The 22,174-nt window shown below is 41.2% G+C and overlaps 1 protein-coding gene across 4 annotated transcripts in view; it reads right to left on the bottom strand.

Annotated features, from left to right (window-relative positions):
* brsk2a (BR serine/threonine kinase 2a) overlaps nt 1-22,174 on the bottom strand; it is a 152,038-nt gene that overhangs the window by 32,495 nt on the left and 97,369 nt on the right. For all 4 annotated transcript variants that reach the window (XM_046393489.1, XM_046393488.1, XM_046393490.1 and 1 more), the window contains 3 exons: nt 15,519-15,604; nt 12,472-12,612; nt 1,811-1,927 (listed from right to left, as the gene is read on the bottom strand). In XM_046393489.1, the coding sequence (XP_046249445.1) occupies nt 1,811-1,927; nt 12,472-12,612; nt 15,519-15,604 (344 nt within the window). The remainder of the gene's footprint in view (nt 1-1,810; nt 1,928-12,471; nt 12,613-15,518; nt 15,605-22,174) is intronic.

Below are 22,174 nucleotides of genomic sequence, written 5' to 3'. Positions count from 1 at the left end.
AGTGTTTCCACCTGCAACAAGTACCTTAAACACTTTGTAAATGTATGATACTGGCGACTATGCAGATGTATTGCACCTGGGCAGGATATCAGAAATGCTAACAGTGGAAACAGAACATAATCACATGTTGTTAGTCTAAAGGGTGCTGCAAAAAGCTAACTAAGAGCTGTCAAATTCTGTGGACTTTCTAGGAAAAGGAAACACTCCAGTGTGGTCATCAAGGCTGCAGAATGACTCAATCATGCACATTTTACTTGCAGATGCATGCCGCTCTCTGTTGGTCTGATCTCTATGGATGAGTCATGAGAGCTTAGGCACTGTGCTACTGCTAGAAAAATTATACAACAGTTTCAGCTGCATGCCAGTGTGTGTGCACGCACATGTGCGTGCATGTGTATTATAGACAGGGAGTCAGAGACAGAGAGAAAGACAGAGAGACAACCCAACAAGCAGAGGACAAAGGGTCCGAGAGGTCAGGGATGAACTAAGCCTCATGTTTGTGGAGCTGCGTGTATGCCCGTGTGTGTAATTTCAGTTGCAGATGATTTGGAGGTATAATCTGGACAGAATCAGGTCTGAGCTGGGGACAGATGTCACAGGGACTTCTCTATCTCCCAGCCCGACACGCAGTGTCATGTGTATCCACAGAGCAAAGATTCTCCCTAAGCCATCCAGATCGCCAGGAATATGTGAGAAACAGCCCCACAGGACTTAGTTTACATCTAATGGGCTTTTTGAAACACTTCTCGAGGGGGTTGGATGCCCAGCACATCGTTCTCACTGCAGTGTTCTGAATCTAAAGATGCATCAGCCTACACCATCTCTAAGACAGACATCAACGGTAGATCTTCTTCGTTATTTTATGCTCAAAATGTTGGTTTTTTTTTCCCTTGTGTGCCAAATAATGCATAATCCACAAGGGTGGCATATAAAACAAAATCTACTCTGTCCCATCAGTGTTTTAATTTGTGAATTGTACCTACAAAGATTGATCAAGGCCACACCTTTCATTAGCTCAGCAATCCTGCTTCACCTTATTACCTGGGGAAAATTCAATTCAGTTCAGTTCAGCTTATTTATATAGTGCCAAATCACAACAAAAGTTGTCTCGAGACACTTTCCAATTAGACCAAACTCTTTAATCAGCGCAGATCTGGTCATGCTTACAAGTTGACTTAATTGTAATGCAAATTTCAAGAGCAAAATGAAACAACTTTCTGTGCAGCATTGAAATCTTTGTGCTATTCATATTGCCATTGAGTTTATGAACCCAATCCCTAAAAGCAAACCGTCATCAACTGCGTTGCTTCTTTTATTGACAAATGTGACCCTGCGCACTGTTCACTATGCTTGAGGGGTAAATAAAAACACTCCCACAATATGGAAGGGCATCCTCCAAAGACTTTGAAAGTGACTTTTCCCGCAAGCAAATTCATTAGATTTGTTGTTGGATTGATGGGCCTGGCCTGGTTGTAACTGAAAGATCATAAAACCCAGCATCAGATATGAGGAGAGGGAGAGCAGTAATGTGACGCCATGGCTCTGGCCCTGCTCACAGCCAGATAGCACCCTCTGTGAGAGGCACCACCTGTCTCTCCTCAAGAGATCAACTCTGCTCGATAACAGAGCCTTTGAGAACATCTAGCAGAGGGCTCGACAGCTCCACTCATCGTATTCTTATTGCTTCTCCACTGACCTCTCAGTTGCATACCAGTAAATCCAGCGTCCTCCATCTACAACCCCATTTTTACCTTTACTCTTATACACTGCACTTGAAAGCATGCATCGTGATGTGTTCTACATTACTTACCCACAGCTGGTTTCCAGCAGACTGTCTCCAACCTGAAGGGAGGCCATGCCGAAGTCTGCTATCCTGATGTTGTTCTTTTCATCTAGCAACAGGTTCTCAGGCTTCAGATCCCTGTGGCTGAACAACAGTGAGATGAAAACATAAAACGGTTAATGAAACATGAAAGAGCTCATCATAAGCCATATAAACTAGTGAAAATGAAAAGAAAGGTGAGCTGCAAGGTTCATCAAACACCTGTGGATTAAGCTTCGATCCACATCTGTACATGTAACGGAGAACAACACGGCGTCTTAACCTGATACTGAACCCTCCTCCTCCTCTCTGCAACACCCACTCTTTGATTGGTCCATGCTGAGACTAAGGAGCTCTGACCTCAGCGCTAGGCAGGTACGAGGTGTGACAGCCCCCTGCTGCGTCCTTTTCTCTTTCTGTTTCCCTCCTTCTTTTGCCCCTTCATCCCCTTCCTCTCATCTCCCCAACAGCCACCAGCAAACTGACTGACTGAGTAAAGGCTGTCAAGGGGAGCCAGCTACAGAGGAGGTGTTCATTAGCTTCCATTCATTACCACTAAACACAGCGAGGGGGATAATATCCAGCGCACATCATCTCCCTCTTTCAAAGGGAGCACTGAGATGAAGATCTTTCTCATATCATGTAAGCTGTTGCTGTGTCAGAGGTTAAAATCTTAGTTTTTATTGTGCATTTAACATCTCTTTAACAACTTGAGTTGCATTACATCACAGTGTGATGTTTTGTGACGTCTACCAAGGCCGAGGGAAGCACTACAGACATCAAAGATGTGGGCAATACACTGATATTCTGACTCCATCTTTTCTTACTTGTGTTTATGCTTGCTTCCCTCCACACTTTTTGTAATCAGGTGGAGCATTCACAAGCCATGGGGCTGTCAGGATGTCATGAACTAGACTTTCATCTTCTCTTTAAACTAATGATAGAAAGGGGGAGAGGAACAATAGCTGGATGCATCCGCCTTTGAAGAGTGTCTCATCACAATGGACGTTTAACCTTAGATGGCATCAGCTGCTGTACAACTCGTTTCCTGTCCTGAGGGATTAGCTGTCAGCTGGTTTGTTATCACGTTGGCAGTCTCTGTGATCCCTGCTATAATTGAAATAAAACACAGATAGCATCTAAAACAGCTCTCCCCAGGCTAAAACCTTTGTCAATTCACACAACCATCATTTGACAGTGATGTCAGTAGCCCGAGAGTTAGTCTTTTAACTTGTACTGTCAAAGCACACAAGAAAGGAACAAACATTTACAGAACAGCTCAGGGGCCACCAGTGTGGGCATTTCCGAGTAACGTGTGCATAAGTCTTTCCCTCTGTTCCACCAGGCCAATACTGTATGGGAAAGGGGTCTTCATCAGCTTGCCTGATTAAATAAAGCTTTAAAAAAATTCTCCCGGCAACAAAATGTTTAAGACAGCTGAATGTTACAAATCACTTGTGACGAGCTTAAACACAACAGAAGGTCAAACTGTAACTTTGTAGCTACAGGGACTAGAAGAGAGCCTGAAGCTTGTTAGATAATTCGGTGTGACGTCAGTGACAAACACGGAAGCAATGACGACACTGATTGTGGCTAGTGTTTAAGACAGTGTTCAAACATTGTTTATGATTGACAACTTGGGAGACAGATAACCTCCTGATCCAACAGACCCCAATCAGGGAACTGCAGCCTCGACAGTCATAAACGTCTAAATACTCTTGAACTGTCAGCCTCAGATGCAAAGATGCACAAGCCTTACCTAAAAGATCCATAAACATGTCATAAACACAGCGTAATCACAGGCTTATCACATGTAAAACACAAAGAGCCGAGCCTCACGAGACCCATCGACAAAAGAAAGAAGGCAACAGCGTATTCATCCACCAACAGCATCAAAGGGACAAATTGCATCTGGATACTTTATTGGTTGTCAGGACCTTGGTATCCATAATAGGACATTAAACTGCCTCTCTGGCACATTAGGCTGCACTTTGCTACTGTAATCTTCCTCGCACAGCAGGCCTTGCACTGAGGATATGTCTTTGTTGCGCTCATATGTCATACAGGAGAAGATGCTGTTAAACGAATTCAACAGCCGCAACGAGCCTGAGTGTAACTGTAGTTTTTCTTGCCAGAAATGTGGGAGCTGCACCACGAGCTTGGAGACAAGTCTGGAGGAACAACCTTTGAAAGAAAACTCCAAATTTCCTAAGGATTGTTTTTATATAGGTGTTGATAATAACAATAATAATAACAACAACAACAACAATAATAATAATAATAATAATAAAAGCAAGGCCACAATTAAAGGCTTACTGTTGTCATCCATCATATTAGCATATATTGTTATCTATTACACAGTTCTACCTTGAACTGCAGTACAGGGCACATATTTCAACATGCTCTAAGCTCTTAGGATGGCATTCAGTGTAATTTACAGGGCACACATGTGTGTCTCCATGCTGTCTGAGCAAGGTTTACACCCCAGTGGGGCTGTTAGACACAATTCTCGCAAGCTAACACCAAGCCCTTAATTGCCTGTGATCATTTGCACGTACCATGCTGATATGTTTTACAGAAGGTTGTAATGACTCTGTCCTCTTGGGGCTCACATACCCTTAACTATCCCAGACATATTTATGACGATGAGCAGTTTTGTAACTAAATTCTCCAGGCCAAGGAAAATATACTTTTCCCATTGCAACACATTGGACATACACCATAGACCAAGCATGTGTTAGTGCAGTAAATGTGACACTAATTTAATTTAACCAGAACACTTGAAACTAAAACTAATGGCTCAAACGCATCTTTTTGACACATGAACATGCCTGCATTTTCATGAAGCACTAAAGTCATCCTAGTACCATTACCAGGTATCTGGAGTGGAGTGGGGTTTTTAACCATAGCTGCGAGTTGAAGTACACCCATTTAGCTTCTGGCGCACCTCAGTGTCATCCTCCTCTTTCTATCTTTCCTTTTTTCTCTCAAACTTTTTTAGGCTTCTGTTGACCCAGTTAGATAGAGACCAAGCACATTCACTAAAAATGCTTTAGGCTAATATTCTATCACATTAGCAAAAGAGGACATTCTGATTGCTGACTTGGATGTGGTAGGCACAATTGTTCATTAGCCAATGGGGTTAATTGTGTATCAAGAGCAATGAGGGGAGAGAATGATAAAATTGCCTTTTTCTCTCGTTTTTTGCTGTCTAATGCACTTGGTCTGTTTTTGCATTTTTGCTTAAAGGAAACAGTTTGTGAAAATGTTTAGAATTTCACTGCTTTATTATTCTGTAGTTCAATTTTTTTTTTTTTATCTTAACAACCGGTGAACCAAATTTGGAACCCATTTTAATCATGGCACAGATAAAAAGCATTATCAGGTGTGTACAAGTTGGTACATGTGACTCAAGCGTGGTCACTCATAAATCAAAAGGTTTCATTTTTAGAAATTTATTTTAGTATCATAACAAAGAGAGGACAGACTGTTGTCAATAGCCTACACATGTCCTTCACTACACTGTCCGAACCATTTTACCACATTTGAATATTATCTGATTATGTTATGTCAACTGCTCAACAACACACTACATAGTCTCCAGCAAAGATTCAGCTCACTTGTCAATTGTAATTAGCCAAAACTAGTCAAGTTCTCACATCATAACACCTTTGGATTAGGATTTCACTCCCCCAAGATTTGCTTCTCCAGTGACTGGTTACAAGAGCATTCCTTGGGCCATTTCTATCTATTCTTCTGGGTTTTTGAGCAACACTGAGGAAGTAATGCATTGTTGTATGTAATAGAGTGACTGAAACACGGGATTAAAATGATGGCGAGATTTCCAAAAAGCAAACTATTTGCTTTGTTGTCCCAAATCTGTGTGTGCAACCCAGCGTTTGCTCTAAATCCAGAGGAGTTTGACTGAGGAAGACAGGAAGAGCAGCCAAACTTCAATGCGGATTAAAAAGACATGCTGTCAGAAAAGCACTGGAGTGAGTGGCATCGACATTAAAAACCCACAGCAACTTCAGGCATCTAATACAGATAACCATCATAACGTACGATGCCTCTTAATAGTCCATTGTGCCAGACGGAAACTATAAAGGAGAATATAACTGAATATAAGATGAACTACATCTGGTTATCTGGTTTCATCTTTAGAGTAATAATAATTGTTCATTTGTTCTCTCTCTCTCTTTCTCCTACAGCTCCATTTTCCATATCCATTTTACCCATCCTATTTTCATTTCTCCGTTCCACTTCCTCTCAACATCAAATTCCCTCCTCTCATCCAGTTACACTTCAGTGCTTCAGCTGGGTCTGCAGGAGAGCAAAATATCAGAAAATTCAGAATATTCAGAAAAAAGACAAGGAGAGAGAGAAAAGATTTCCATTTTGTGTTGTTAGCAGCCATCAGCCATAATGATGATAGGCTATAAGTACAGGCTTTCTGCAGGGAGACAGACAGACAGACAGACAGACAGACAGACAGACACACAGTCATGTGGGAAAACTCTCACTCTCCCAAGAACATCAGAAACAAAGCCCCACCATCTACAAGAGCATGGGCTGCTAGGGATGAACATACAAGGGGGTGGAGGTTGACAGATGGGTTAACATAAACTGCATTTTGAAACATTTAGAACATCACAATGGATGAAAAAAGATGAAAGACAAAATGGTCAGAAAAGATGCGCCAGAAAAGTGCAGTGGTTAGCCCTGTCACCTCACAGCAACAGGGTTCCAGGTTCGAATCCCGGTCTGGGCCCTTCTGTGTGGAGTTTGCATGTTCTTCCTGTCCCTGCGTGGGTTTTGTCCAGCTTCCTCCCACAATCCCAAAAACATGCACATTAGATTAATAGGCTACTCTACATTGCCCCTAGGTATGAGTGATTTTTCAGCCAACTGATGACCTCTTTCACTTGCATCTTTGGACCTCATGTTGAGCGTTCCACAGCTACCAAATGCAAATGCAAACACTCAGAACTACACCCAGACCTTTATCTGCATGATTTGCCATGGACTAATGAGGGAAAAGACCATACCTGGACATGAAACCACTTGCCAGCCATTTATCTCATCATTTGTGAGCTACCAAAGATGGGGGTGGGTGTAGAAAAATAGCTGTAATTCCTAAATGGTTGATGCCACACTTTTGTCAAAGCCCTTGAGTTAAAGCTTAAAGTCTTCATTTTGCTCACATCTCCAGTGATTTCATTTCAAATTCAATGTGGTGGTGTACAGAGGCCAAATGCCATGAAACTTAAACTTGTCCCAGTATATGTACACCCATCAGTATGTTTCCTTCCACTGTGTTGAAGTTGTTGTTAATTTGGAAAATATCACAGCCTCATCATTTGTTAATAATTCAATTATTTTGAAGTATTTCATCAGGTATGTGAGGATGTACTATTTTTATTGTATTACCGATATAGAATTTGTGATAAAAATACCTTGTCAATTATTGAATTCACTAGTTTAGTCAAAAATAGACAATTCCATCTGATTATTTTATGTATGAACACAAACTTGAGCTAAATCACAAAATGTCACATATACAATGGCTCGGTAGAAAAAAAGTGAGCAGTTTTGCTTACCCTGAAATAGATATAAATGTTGCTCAAATAAAAAGACCTGTGGCTTGCTTTATTTCCCTCTGTGGAGCTATAAGCAAGTGATGGCATAGACAGATGCATGTGGCTGTCTAAGCCCCTGGAAGAGAGGAATAAAACAGCTAATAACAAAGGGAGTGTGGGAGACAGAGAAGGATTTGATGTGTATGATTATGCCTCTGCGTAGGTTTAATGTGACTTAGGGACCAGGTGTTTGTGCACGTGTAGGTGGCAGTAATGTTGTGCACATTGGCGTCTGGGATGAGAGAATGTGTGACTGTGTCACAGTATGTGTGTGAGCATGTGTGATCAAGTTATGACCTTTAGGAACAGGCCGCACTAGCAATCTCTGCCTTACTTGGTGGGAAGCTGATTTGTCACTTTATGTGATAGATAGTCTTCATCTCTTACCCACACACAGTCATTTTGTTTTAAACACACAGATAAAACGTTGTTTACTGGGTTACAAGGGCCAGTCATTACTGAAAAAGAAGACAGCGTGTGCTGTGGTCAGGCTGAGATTGGGCTTCTTTTTCTGTGGATAGTTTGTGTGTGCAAAAGGAGATGAAGGTGCATGTTTAGCATATGACAAAGTCATATGATGGGAGTGGGTGGACAAAGCAACTGGCGAGTGGTGATACAGATGTGTGTTTGGTGTTAACCCTGATTCACAACCGTGGCTATAATCTCATTGCTATCTCAGAATACTGGAAAAATCAATACAATGTATCTTCATTGCTCACATGAGAATAGAAACATTGTGAATTGGGTTTATCATAGGGAATGCATGTCAGAAAAGTGTGAAAAGGTAGCCAAAGTGTAGATGTAGACAAATGCCATTCATATTACACTCTTATACTCTATTATCTTTCTCACCATTTCTTTGTATGAGATAAAACACTCAGTAAAAAGTGCACAGCTTGGAAGTGTTCAAGGAAAATACACTTTACTCCCCTCAATCAATCTGTGTCTCTGCTGGGTGTTTGCAGTTGTGGCAGAGTGTCACATCAACCCCTCTGGAGAGTGTATACTGTGGAGCATCTAAAGTGACAAGATGCAGCAGAAGATGCTGCGATTCCCTTTCAGGTAAATGTGGAATGCCAAAAAACTTATTTAAAAAAATGTTGAAATAACTAATTGCAACATCAACACCACGGCTTCCTAGTCAGTCGCGAGTGACTGAGGTGGCACACTTTACAGTACATAGTGTCATTACTTACATGACTTGTATGTTATTTACATAATGACATGCATACAAAAATGCATTTGGTGGGATATAAAGCCAAGATATGCGTATAAATATACTATATATCCAAGACACATAAGACGATCATGTCATGCAACTGCTGAATTAGGGTACCAGCACCTTTTCTGGACCAATTCAGGCACTGAGGAGGATCGGTACAGTCATATTACACGTGGGTTGCACTCTCATCTCTGTTCTAACCAGTCTGTCAGAGTATCACTGTATCTGAGTCATACGTTTGCAGATCCACATTGGCAGACAAACACAAGATATGTCTCAGTGAGGAGAATAGAGGGGAATAATTTGAGACTGCACCTGCATTATCATACAATGAAGACTTTCAGTCAATGCCTCAGCATTCATTATAAATATCTTTTACTGATGATTCCTTTCCCTTGTTTGCTTTTATCCTACCGTTACCTATCTTTGCCTCATCTTCCTCATCAGTTATCCCCTTGTGCTTTACTTTGTCCTTTTCTCTTCCTCCACGTCAAAAGAAGACACTGTCTAAATTAGAGCACGATCTGAATCAGACAACGGAAACACTGAGTCATAAACAGCCCTCTACGTTCTTTCATTGAAATCCAGACTTACATCCATCTGGCTCAAGAGCGATATTTGGGGATAGGATGTGGGCGGAAGGCGGAAGCTTGAAGCGATGGGAACAAGTGAAAACTGGAGGTGTGCACAAAAAAGAGGGTTGAGGAGCATGTGTTTACCCCCCTCTTCATGATGAATCATAGCGAAAAGGGAGCACTTCTAATGGCCTGTGTAGGTCCCTGGCACAGACAAGCAGAAATGGGAGAAATGATTGCAGAAATGCTTTTTTATTGAAGGGATGCTGGGATCTCATTAGTGGGAATGGAAGGGAGGTGAGAAAGGCTATGTCTGTCTGTCTGTTTGCCCCTAATTGAGGTTGGGAGGAGGGAGAGTGGGTGCAGCAACCCTCTCAAATAATCCCCCTCATGTTAAATTTACAAGGCATCATTTTCTAAGAGTGTTAGTGAGGGGATTTGAGGAGGTGAGACAGATAGGGAGTGAATCTGCTGGTGAATCTTACAACAGAGGAGCTGAGATCATCTACACATGTATGTGAATGCAGTCAGTCCCATGTCAGTCCCACATGCTTTCTCCTAATTGGCCTAATCTGTTCTCCTCAAGATCATTTATTTACACAGCCTGCTAAAAAAAAACAAAAAACCTTTTGCTTTGAACCATTTTGTTCTATTTCCAGTGATACAAGAATTACTCTCCATTTTTTACCGCTCACTGAGAATTCTAGATGGCATCCAACAACCACCTGTTTGATAGCTCAAGCAATAAAATTAACTCAAGTGCATCATCCCAAGATAATCGGCACAACGTAAAGTAATTCTGACATGAGGATGTAGCAGCTCTTACTGTGTACAACAGCTTCAACAATGGCTTTATTATTAAACACCGAAATGTAACTGTTGTTCTATAAACTATACTGCGCAAAAATACAAAGTATACAAATCACACAAATTGAACCATACATAATCATTCCATGACAAATCAACTGAATTCCTTCCTTTCTATCACGTATGCAACATTATGGAAATCTGTCTCCCAGGCATTAAGTGCTTAACAACCTCAGGTTCTATGGAATATTCTAACTGGTTTTCACCAGCTTCATTGTTAGCAGGAAGCAACATGGGAAACTTTCAAGCATACCAGACACACAAAGAAGAGCAGAAAAGTTTTAACAGCCTTGGCAGGAAAGTTAAGATGGAATTGCCATCATGAGTTGATTGCAGGCAAGCAATCGTGGTGTCACAGCTATGGCTGGGCTGTGACACCACATTACACTTTATACTAATGACTTAATGTCTGGGCCCCTGCTGATGAATATCAAAGCGATGTGAGCAGCAAGGAAACTAATAAAAAGTAATAATGTGCAACATAATGACCATGCTTTTATTGTGTGTGACCTCAAAATTATTCTAAATAATGCAGGTGAAGTAGCAATGTTGATCTGGTCTTTTACTCAGGGCTTTCTTGATGAGAAAACAAGTAAAACCTTGATGACTTTCAAATACACCACAAATATATGAACCTAAAAACTGGTTGCTATTAGAGTTTAGCATATAACCTTTCTTGCAGCAGGCAGGCAGGAAGAAAGGAGATACAACATAATGAAAAACAGTATAGTATTAAATTAAACCAATTTAACAATTAAAGAAAAAAACAAATTACAATAACAAAATTATTTGTATAACCACTAATGGCTAGTTCACTAATTCACATGCTCTCTTATTTCCATGTACTTTTCTTATTTTAGTTGTACCAGGCACCTACTGCAGTAGAACGCAGTTCACAGTTTTATCTCTGTTTCTGCAAAGTCACTGGAGATTCACTTGTGTCCAAGGTAAAAATAAATACACTTGAACTCAATCTGCTCTATGGTCCTTTTGCTTCGCTATGCAGGCACACAAGGACAAAATGCAGAGCAAAAGTTTACTCTCTGGAGAGGAGTAAAATGACTCTCTGCTTTAAGATCACAAATGGATGCATACATTACACAAGTTACATTACGCATTCATATAAACACACACACACACACACATACACACAGAAATGAGCACTGCAAATCAGTCCCTGCTGACTTGTTTGACTTCTGAAGTATACATGATTGCCTCTAGTCTATGAGCTGGTAAACAGTTAAATTACCCCCTGAAGCCAAAGACAACATGTCACATTTGTAACAACCTGCAAGCATTTTTTTTTTTGCAAATACTGAGCAGAGCACAATAAAGCAAATGCAGTGTGTGCTAACAAAAACATCACTTCTGCTCAGCTCTAAAAATGATACGTGGAAAAGAAGTGGACCGTCTGCATTCCAATCTGCCCCAAACCATTGCTGTAAAAAACCATTCTTACTACACTCAGAAGTGCCACAAGAGACAACCCATTAGCTCTTTATGAGAAATATAAGCTCATGCTGTACATATAGAGTAACTTACATTGTTATGAGGTGAAATGCGTCTTTGTATTTGACTCTATCTGACACATCAGCCTTTTAAGCTGAATATTATGAAGGAAATTTTAAAAAAGGGGGAAAAACAAACAGTTTCATAATAATCAATATCAAGTTTTCTCAGTTCTGTAATCTCCACACTGAATCATCGGTTTGAAAACTAAACAGCAAGCCCAAAGCTATGAATAAACTGATTGAAATGTAGATTGTAGACTCACTTCAGGAAGAATCTATCTTTTTTGAATTCATTATTCAGGAAGTCATTATTTGTTCAATGTTGTATGACAACTAAATTTATTTTGTTACACTTTCTGGGCATGGTTGTTTATTGGTAGTTTTAGCTTTTGAAATGTATGTGATAGTTTTATGCAAATAGCAAATTTTTATATATATATATATATATATATATATTTTTTTTTTAATGGCTTTAGCGTCAAGTACCTCTGACATTAAAGGGAGACCTGTGGTTGGAACTTGTCTTAGTGTAAAGTGCAACTACCAGAAAATATGAGTGTTAATGGAGACATGATTTCACTTCATATATTATGTATATTTTTATATGCATACAGACAAATCATCTCTTATACTTATACTACCGTGTTACATTTAATTCAATGGATATATTTGCTTTTTATACCACATATACTTACTTCACTTGCATCACTGACGGGTATGCAGGATGGATTCTTTCAGGGTTTTCACCAGCAGTCCAATCCAAACATTCATCAACATACATACGTACATTACTAGCAGCGTGAACGAATCTTCTTGCATAAATCATTTCACTTACCATATGGAATGACTGTGGCAAAAATCCAGAGCAGACATGATCTGTCTGAAGAACTTCCTGGCCTCTTTAGGTGTTAACCTGCCTTTCTTCACCAAGTAGTCAAACAACTCACCACCAGACACATGTTCTAGCACAAGGTACCTGAGAGAGGGAGAAAGGGAAATCAGTCTAAGAAACAAAGGAGAAGAACAGCAGCTCGTATACACACATAAAAAAGACAGATCTCACTTGTAGGGACATGAACAAATGCCTGTGTTCTCCACAGAGCCTTCAGAAAAGGCCCTGAAGAAAAGCTCCTGACCTCAGGGGTTTGTGAGAACTGAAGCAATGTGGGGAAAAATGGTTCCCTTACAGCCATTACACACAGACAAAACACCCAACATCAATGATGTGATCTCCCCAAAGTCATAATGGGTTGACTGTTTATTTTTCATTTTGTCATTTGTATGACCTCCAATGGGAGGCATCAGAGGGATGATATAGTTGCATTACACTGTAAAAATATGGGAAAAGTTCTGCGAAAGCCTTTGTACATAAGAGATTTAGGAGCTTGTGAATTCTGCCAAGGTACAGACACTGTAAGCCTCTGTGATAGTCTTTGTCTCAGCACTCGGTTAATCAAGCGAAAGAGAAAGAAGAGAGTGAGGAGGAGTGACACTGGAGAATCCTCTAAAGTTCCTTGACGTGCATATACTGTATTTGTGTTGTATTTCCTTATTCTTTTACCTTCTCAAAATGCGCATACACACACACACACACATAATCTTCCCTGCCATCACATATCTTTTGGGTCCTCTTCTGGTTGCCTTTGAGCCCGCAGAGGGGGAGGTTTGTACTGGGGCACCAAGTGGGCAGGGAGGAGATGAATCTCTGCTGACCCAGACCTAAAGCTGTATCTGTGGGCTGAAAGTCAGCAGTGCTCTGGCCCTGCTCTGGGCCGGCCTGCTCATATATCCTGTGCTGAAACTCCCTCCATCTTCACTAGGACAAATTGAAGCTCAGACAGGCGATGAAATACTCTCTCTCTCCTCTTTCTCTCCTTGCTGTGGATGTGTGTGTCCACATGCAATGCTTCAGTTTTATTTATTATATTATGGTGTGGCAAAGTGTACTCAGCCACAGAGCTGACTAAACAACATGAAACCCCATTGCCGAAAAAGCTCATTACATTCGTCATTACCTTCACAAAAATATGGACAAACTTCAATTACATTCAATATAAATGTGAACAACTGTTATTTATTTATGATTTAAGTGCCATTCCACTAAGTCCTTCAGTTTGCTCTGTTATTTAGTGTAATGGCAGCATTTTAAAGGGGCACTACTCCGATTTTAGATGTAACTTTTTGTTAGTAGTATGTTGTACTATTCAGGCACTCCTGGGGATCTGGAAAAGGTGTGCAGTTTGAACCAAGTGGGTTATTGCCAGGCTTGATCTAAGAAATGCTAACAAGTTGCATTATGGGAATTGTTATATCCAGCATGTCTAAAGCTTGACCCATGCTCGGGTCATGATATCTTGGTCTGCGCTGCACAGATTATGACTAATCCTTTGTAAATTTTTTCCAACTACTAAATGACTGGGTGCCGCTTAAAATGAACTCCTATAAACCTTCCTCTTGCATTATATACAGGAGCAAGAAACATGCATACATTTCCAACAATGCAAGGATGCAATGGCTGTGGGACTTTGAACAGCTTTTGGATTCACTAGTCCCAAACAGCGACTCAGAAAATTTTTCAACACCACAGAAAACTCAAAAACCACTCATACCACTATTCCTAATAATTAGGATGGTTTAAATGCAGAGAATGAATTTTCCTTTGGAGATCAGTAAACGATAACTTGAAACAGCAGTATTACAGTGCACTCCAATGCATTATGGACTCTTAAGAATATTGAGAATTTCTTTCAGCAGCTTTTTTTCAGTTTTAGAAGCATAATTTATGTTAACATCATGATGTGATCATTTGTTTATTTCCAGCAATGAAATAGCCATAAATAAAATATTGGCGGGTCATGTATCAAACTGCTTCCACTTCTCCCTCACCTCTTGTACACACACACACACACACACACACAACACAGTGCTTTAAAAAGCCTGTACTAGGATCTGCGCCAGCAGCAATACAAATCTTAAAAGCTCTGTGACTGCTAGCATAAAATGCTGAATGTCTATCCATTATTGGCTTTCAAATGGAGATCTGAGTAGGAGCCTAAACAATATTTAATTTCAACATTACACGACTGATGTGAAGCACAGCTTGTACTCGAGTCGCTGGTGATACAAATGTAAAGCAATTTGTCTTCCACGATGCTACTAGTGACCAACTGTCAAAAAGTGACGAAGCAACGGGCACAAAATGTGATTTTAATAATTCAATTAGAGGATGAATCACCATATTCTGCTATTCCTATCATCTTAACGGATGACATGTACAGTACTGCATGTCCAATCACATTTGGTCTGTAAGCTCAAGATGAGAACTAATTGAATTCAGTTGACAAACAGTCCTCTGCAGATCAAGAAGGCTACTCTAAATTACTGATGGGCTTGTCACTCAGCACTATTAAAGTTAGCTAATAGATTTATGTGTGGGCCTGTGTGTGTGTGCGCGCAGCGGCTGCAGCAGACTAATGCGGCTGCCACTCTCCATGGCTAATGTTTCTTAATGCAGTAGTGTTGCTTCTGATAAGCGTGTCATGGTGTTTACATTACGGAGACTTCCTCTCCCTATTAGCAGTCCCCTAGCGTGCGCAACCAAATTAAATGCTTCATGCCAATACTAATGGAGCACCCGCCCCTCCAAGGCTATCACTGTTGCCCTCCAATCATAATACAACAATCCAAACTGCTCTGCGGGCCAACAAAATGATCTGTGGGATATTAAAGACGATTCTGGCGTCCAAAAGAGCACTTGATGGTAATGATATTTATGTGCCACTAAAGTCTTTATGCAAACTTACAGTCATTTAGTGTATGCAGTGTGATTCAGTATATTTTACAGAAACCAAAACTATGCCACAATCCGCTGGTAATACTTACAAGTATTTTTTATTTTCGTAGACATCATGTAGCTTTAAAACATGCGGGTGTTCTATGAGCTTCAGAATAGCTATTTCTCGCTCCACCTGTATGAGAGAGGGATAGACACAGAATAAGGGAGGAAGGGAGAAAAAACAGATTAGTATTACATCAACACAATCAACACAATTGTCCTGATCTGCCCTCTTAAACTGCAACATTCCTCTCCCTGATGCTAAAAGTTCCAGGGAGACAAAGCAACTAACCCTACAAAAAAAAAAAAAAAAGCCTGTGATGAGCTCTTACCAGTCAGTTTTTCTAGGGTTATCTGTGAAGGTCACTGTTAGAGAGACACGTCTAAGAGGCAGCAGTCTGTAACAACACTTGACAAAACCAGCATAAGGGCTTAGGAGGAATAAATAAACCAATGAAAGGAGCTGACTGGCACTTTCTACTGGCAGAAAGGACAGAGATAAGCTTTGACCACACTCCTGTTGGCATCCAGGACAGCAGGCACTGCTATCTCAGGTGGAAAATACGGTTTGCTTAAAAAAAATTGAAGGAAAACAGGTTGTGTTTGTCTTATCTTACAAAAACTGTGTCCTCCTCCTCTTTCACGAAACAAGTCTCGCTGCATACTTGGCAATCACATTTCACAATCTGATGGTTTTCTTGAAGTGAACATAAATCAACTTGGTTAGAAAAAAAAAATGAAGTAGAATAACCTGTCGCACACAGTCACACATCTCACATTTGAACATGTCTTTTCACTAAGAGTACAGCCGGTGGGTGAACTGGGGTCAAAATGTCCACTCATGTACATCAGAGTTTCTTGGAAGAGGGTTTTTTTTTTTTCCCTTGCAGTCAGTCTGAGAAAGTGGCTCTACATATAAACACGGTGTCCAGAGAAAGCAGAGGGCTGAGTCCACACAAGTTTCCAAGGTTTTTTTTTTTTTGGCTTACATAGCTGCTGAGAGACACATATAGCATGGCTACTGTGAGACCGGTGAGAGCTGAATTTCACCAAAATGGAGGAGATCACTGTTGATTTGTGTCAGCATCTCTGGAGGTTGTAGTCAGCATGCACAGCTGCCACCGAAAATCAGCATGGAACCCACTTCGACAGAAGCCACCGCTAATCTTCAGCCCCCTGCGCTCCTCTCCTGCAGTGCTTGCAGAACTGCTCATCCTTCTCCTTCACCTTCCCTGCCCATCTTCTCCTCCACTCTCTGTGTGTAGCTTTGTCTGACAATGATGGAGATTACAGGACAGTGTGAGTCAAAGGCTCTTCTGTCTCATCTCAATCTCATCAAAGTCAGGTTCACTTTGTCACTTGTCTATGACGGCCTTCATGCTGCTTTAATGTCACGCTCATCTTAGTTTTCTGAACACTCAAGTGGAATAAAGTCAAAATTCTGATCTGCGGGCTAACTATGTTTTTTGTTAAACTCCCACAAAGCTGTTCGCTTGACTGGGCGCAAAATCAGTTTCCTCCCCCCTAATTATGCTCTCACATTGTTTTTCATTCCAGAACAGCCTCTATTAGTGATTACTCTCAGCCCAGGTAGGTTTTGTACCCTTATCTTGACACACTTCTGATTATTTTCTTTTCCCAAACAGCAGCATCCCTATCTCCGCTCCTTACCACGAGCAACATGTTGCAATGTGGATGATAAAAACCTGCTGAATTAGCTTACATTTTGTTACTGAAGAAAGGAAAAAATGCATTGCCCTGCAACTGGTGTTGGAACAGCAGCCAAGAAAAAAGTCATGGGAGAATATGAAGCTAATAAAGCTAGGCACACAGCTTGTCTAAAAAGGGTAAAGTGGTAAATATGTAATTAGCATTAGCATGGCATATCAGTGGGAGTAACGGCTAGGCTAATCAGGGCTAATCCAGAGACTAATGAGCTCTATCAGCAGCACTGCACTGTGCCACTCTCTCACCTGAGGCTAAGGTGTGTTGTTAAGAATGAGCCCGTGGAGGCTGGCTAGCTAGCCGTTAGTGGGGCTCCCTGCAGAGAGACTACTCAGGTCTCAGGGAGAGATGAGCTGTCGAAATGCTACAGAGCCAGCAGCTGACTGCCTAAGCTTCCTTTAAGCGCCTCCTTTTCGTTAATTGAAATAAGAGAAATGAGGCTTAATGTGAAGACTTAACTGTACAACTGCCTGCTTATTGCAAGATTAGCTGTTGGTTAACACACTCGTGTAAATCTGTGGAGCAGCCCATGATCTTTCTTGCATTGTGCAGTCAAACAGTTTCATTTAATAGCCTACAGTTATCAGTAAAAAGAAATATCTGACAAATAAATCTGCTTCCATCTACAAAATGTGTTTTATGCCCTTACCATGCAACTGCATTTACACACACAGGGTGACCAAGTGTTGGCTCCCTCCTTATCAAAGCCTCAAACACACGTATGCAACACCTCCATAACTTCATGCTAGTATAATGCCAGGTGGCCGTCCTCTCTCTCTTGGCCCAGCTCCTGTTTGTGGCTCCACACTCTCTCATTATGTTTCACATCTGTGAGTGCAGACAGCTCTCTCCATATTTCTGTGGCGCTTCATTAAGCCTTTATTAGCAGGCGCTTGGACACTGTTCACCGAGACACACACACACAACCACTTGGACAGATGGACAGGCGGGCAGATGAACACACACGTTCTCCTTTCATCTTTCTTGTTTCTTGAGTTCAGCAGTTCAGGAAATAACCAATTTGCTCATTTTTTTCTAAGCCAAACAGGGTTACAAGAGGAAGAATATGCAAAGAAAAAAAAAACACCTTATCAGAAACCAGAGGTTGAACGAGGGTGCAAGACTGACACTAATCCAAATTGGCTATTTGACTGGGAGATAATTTGTCTTGTAAAGTGCAGTGGTTATCACTGTAGAGTGGACATCATTAGCAGAAGACGTCAAAACAGGAGCATGTTGGCGGATGGGCTCATCGACAACGCTGACCCAGAGGGTCTCCTGTCAGGGTCATAACCTGCCACTCTAAATGGATCAATAAGTTGGAACTACGGTGGTTATTCCTGTTAAGGTGTTAACTTCAACGAAGATAGATAAGATAAGATATATATATATATATATATATGAAAGTGAATGACAAAACATGACTGCTTATCACCATGCAAACAAACTGCATTCTTATCCTGCAAAATAAAAGCCTGAGCATTTTCTTCACCCTGGATTTTAATTTTGATGATGTTGTCTTTTAAAGTTCTAGATCTAATGTGATTCATTACTGGTAATCATGGTGTAATTGAATTCAGGTGGTATTTTATGATGGAAAAGCGAAATCTATATGAGAGAGGGGGACTGGGAAGGCTGAGGCTACTTAAATGAATGAGGCAAGCAGACACTTGGTGCTCACATGTGTCATAAGCACTGGTTTAGCACAGCTCCATCAGCTTGCTATTGATTCTTTAAATTACAGCCCTGGATCTTAACAGCTGAATGGACGAACAAACAAATGACTGGTGACATCAGTAGTGCCATCACCATAGCTTAAGTCCAGTAATGGAGGACAGGGGATCAGAGACAGTCACACAACTATAAAGACGCAAAGAGATTAGATTCATGTCACACATGTCACAGAGAGACCGAACAGCGAAACCAGCCCAAAATCTCAAAGGGGAAAATATTGGATCACAGGCTGTGTCATCCCTCACTCTTCACTTATTGCATCTCCCGCTCTTTCTGTCTTTCTTTCTGTCTCAAGTGCACGGAGGGAAAACACAGACATTTCTGTCACCTCCCCCAGGCGAGCGAGTGAATGGTCCCTTGATACTGAGATCTGAGGATCAAAGTCAACAGGGCAGCCATGTGTGTCAGATAAAAAAAACGGGGGTGGCTATGCTAACATGGTGGCTACAGTGCATGCAAGAACTGCGGGATGGACAGAAAAACAAGGGAGGATGAAGCACAAGCCATGTAATTCTCCGCAATGGAGAAGACTAAAAGAGAAACGGGGAAGAGACAGACAGAAAGAGAGTAGAGTGGCAGTGCCAGCTCGCTTCCCCTGAGTCTTGCGGCCTCTTTTGTTGCTAATTAACACAACACAGGGAAAGGACAACCTTTTTAGCAGCGCCATGCACCAAACAGAGAGTGAAATGGTAACAGATAAGGCGATGAGGCAGCATGTGAGATGTGAGGAGTACAAAAGCATTGGAGAATCAAGGCAATCAGAGACCATTGCAACTATGTGCTTCATCTCAAACAGATACAATTACTAGGACAGGAAAGTGTAAATTCCTGAAATGTGGTTTCAGGATTGATTGTATTTGTGGTTAACAAAACAACAGAAGAAGATTTGTTAGTATAAAAGTTGGTCAATGTGATGTGTCAGATATGACATGGACAGATATTTTCTTTCCCCCCCAGACCATTTTGTGAGAATCACAAACAAGTGAAATCCTTCCACCCCATCAGCTTTATATCAGAGATCAGTTTCAAATCTGTTATCAAATATGTATTTTTATGTACAAGCTACAGTTCACACTGGGATATCTTTTAGATAATTTTCAAACTGCTCCACCAGAAATTCATCTAATATTCATCTATGTTAACATCATAAGCAGAGGTCAGCTTTCAATCTTTCATCTAGTGCTCTAAACTTTAAGAAATCTTTCTCTAAAATTAACTTTTTCATTCCGACAAAACAGGATTTATTTATTTATTTTTGTCAAATCTTTATTTTTTGATACAGTGAATAAGCCCTTACTGTAACTCATTGTTTGATTTCAGGGAGAAGGGTGTAGTGGATAAATAGATCAGATGACATATGGGTGACGGAGAAATAAGGTATGGACGGGGTAATGGCTGGAGACAAGGGGACGTGGATCCAACTGTCAGTGTGCAGAAGGGGAGGAGACAGCACAGCTTGGCTTCTGGCTCACAGACAAAACCAGTCAGCTCATCATCCATTCATACTTGTGACATGTGGACACACATGCATGATGCACACACACACACACGCCACTGATCATGGCAAGCCATGAGCCACCTCCATCCATCCATATGTTGGTCAGTGAGCCAGTGGGGGCAGAATCAGTGTTTTCAGCCAGGAACAGAGGGTGGCCAAGCTGCGCATGCATGCATGTGTGCATCCTTGAGCATATAAATGGTAAGACACTTTCTGGAACGCTGTTTGTCAGTCCTTGAAAAATCGGTGTCAAGGGCAACAAACACATACACACACTCCAGTGGAAACCCCTTGATCACAAGAAACATAGACTGTCCCAAGGTGTTTCTATATGTGCGCATCCTCTACTCGGTGTAAAGGGCATGACCGCTACCTTCAAGATGACTTTAACACATGTTCCTGGAAGAAGCCACTTATCCAAACTTGCTTTTGAAATTGACAGAGACAAGCTCGTGGTGATGGATTTAACAGCATTTGGTGAGAGAGTGTGCGTTTGGCAGTTGTGTTATCTCCCACTACTGAGCTGCTCCCACAGAAAGCAAATCAAAATACAAAATAAAATCATATTTGTATGATTCCATTCTAGTCGCTGAACTGAGGAGAAAAAGTAATCTTCCTCTTGCTTTCATCTTCCTGTGTTTATCGTTTTTCCCTCCACCCTGAGGACGTCACAAACACACAAATGCATGTGCACAAACACACGTGGACACACAGTCAGCGCAGCAGGTTTTTCTGATAATCACTGTATCAGTCATCCTTTGTGAAAAAGAGGTAAATTCCCTACACGGGGGAGTTTGATCAATGCCAGAGACATGTAAATCGATCTGGACATAGTCCCTGCTAGCTCGCTAGTCTTTATCCTTTATCCATCTCCCACTCTTTCAAATCTTCCTCATTACCCCCTCCCATCCAAGACTGATTCTGACACTCCTCTCCCTGTTTCTTTCCCATCTGCCATTTATTCTCTGTTTCTTACTTTCTATCTCTCTAATCATGTCTGTGATGTGTGTCTGTGCTGCTGACGGATCCATCAGGCTGCCAGTTAAACCAGTGGCAGGCCACATCATTTCACACTAACAGACATGTCCCTGGATGACCTTGCTCGTAATAGAGTCTAATGGCAGAGGTCCGCCACACCATGAGGTCAAAAGGCATAATCATGAACCTCTTCAAATCTACCGTATGAAGTGATGGGTGGGATGAAGTGGGACAGGCTGGGGTGTCTTTGTGTATGAGACATGTGAATAGCCGTGTATGTATGTGTGCAAAAACCATCTGCGGGATGAGTGATTTATCAGTGACAGGCAGGCAGCGGATCCCTTTGCTAGCCATGTTTTTGTGTCAGTCGTCAATAAAGTGTTTTTTTTTTGTCAACTTGTCCATTCCGCCACTCCGTCAATCCCCACGAGAGGGTTGATAAGGTGACCTTGGATTGTGTGGAAATGTGAAATGTGGATTAATGAGCTGGTTTTCACTGAGCACTGAATGTAATGATTAGATCTGAAGGTCATCTATATCAGTTATAAAAGTGTAAGTCGAACAATGTACAGTAGCCTATATTTGCATGTGAGGTGGATTGAATTGTGTCTTAAGTGCAGAGCAGGAAGATCAAATTGGATCCTCTAAGGACGCTGGAGAAATTAGTATAAAATGTCATCTGCTGGCTTATCTTGCAGAAAGTGTCTTTTCCTTGCTGCCACCCTTAAATTAAAATACCTCATTTGGTTGATTAAAATGCTACAGTGA

Source organism: Scatophagus argus, chromosome 7 (assembly GCF_020382885.2).
Source record: "Scatophagus argus isolate fScaArg1 chromosome 7, fScaArg1.pri, whole genome shotgun sequence".
Taxonomy (NCBI): Eukaryota; Metazoa; Chordata; class Actinopteri; family Scatophagidae; genus Scatophagus; species Scatophagus argus.
The sequence above is the reverse complement of the archived record's forward strand: the minus strand, read 5'-3'. Positions and strand labels throughout refer to the sequence as shown.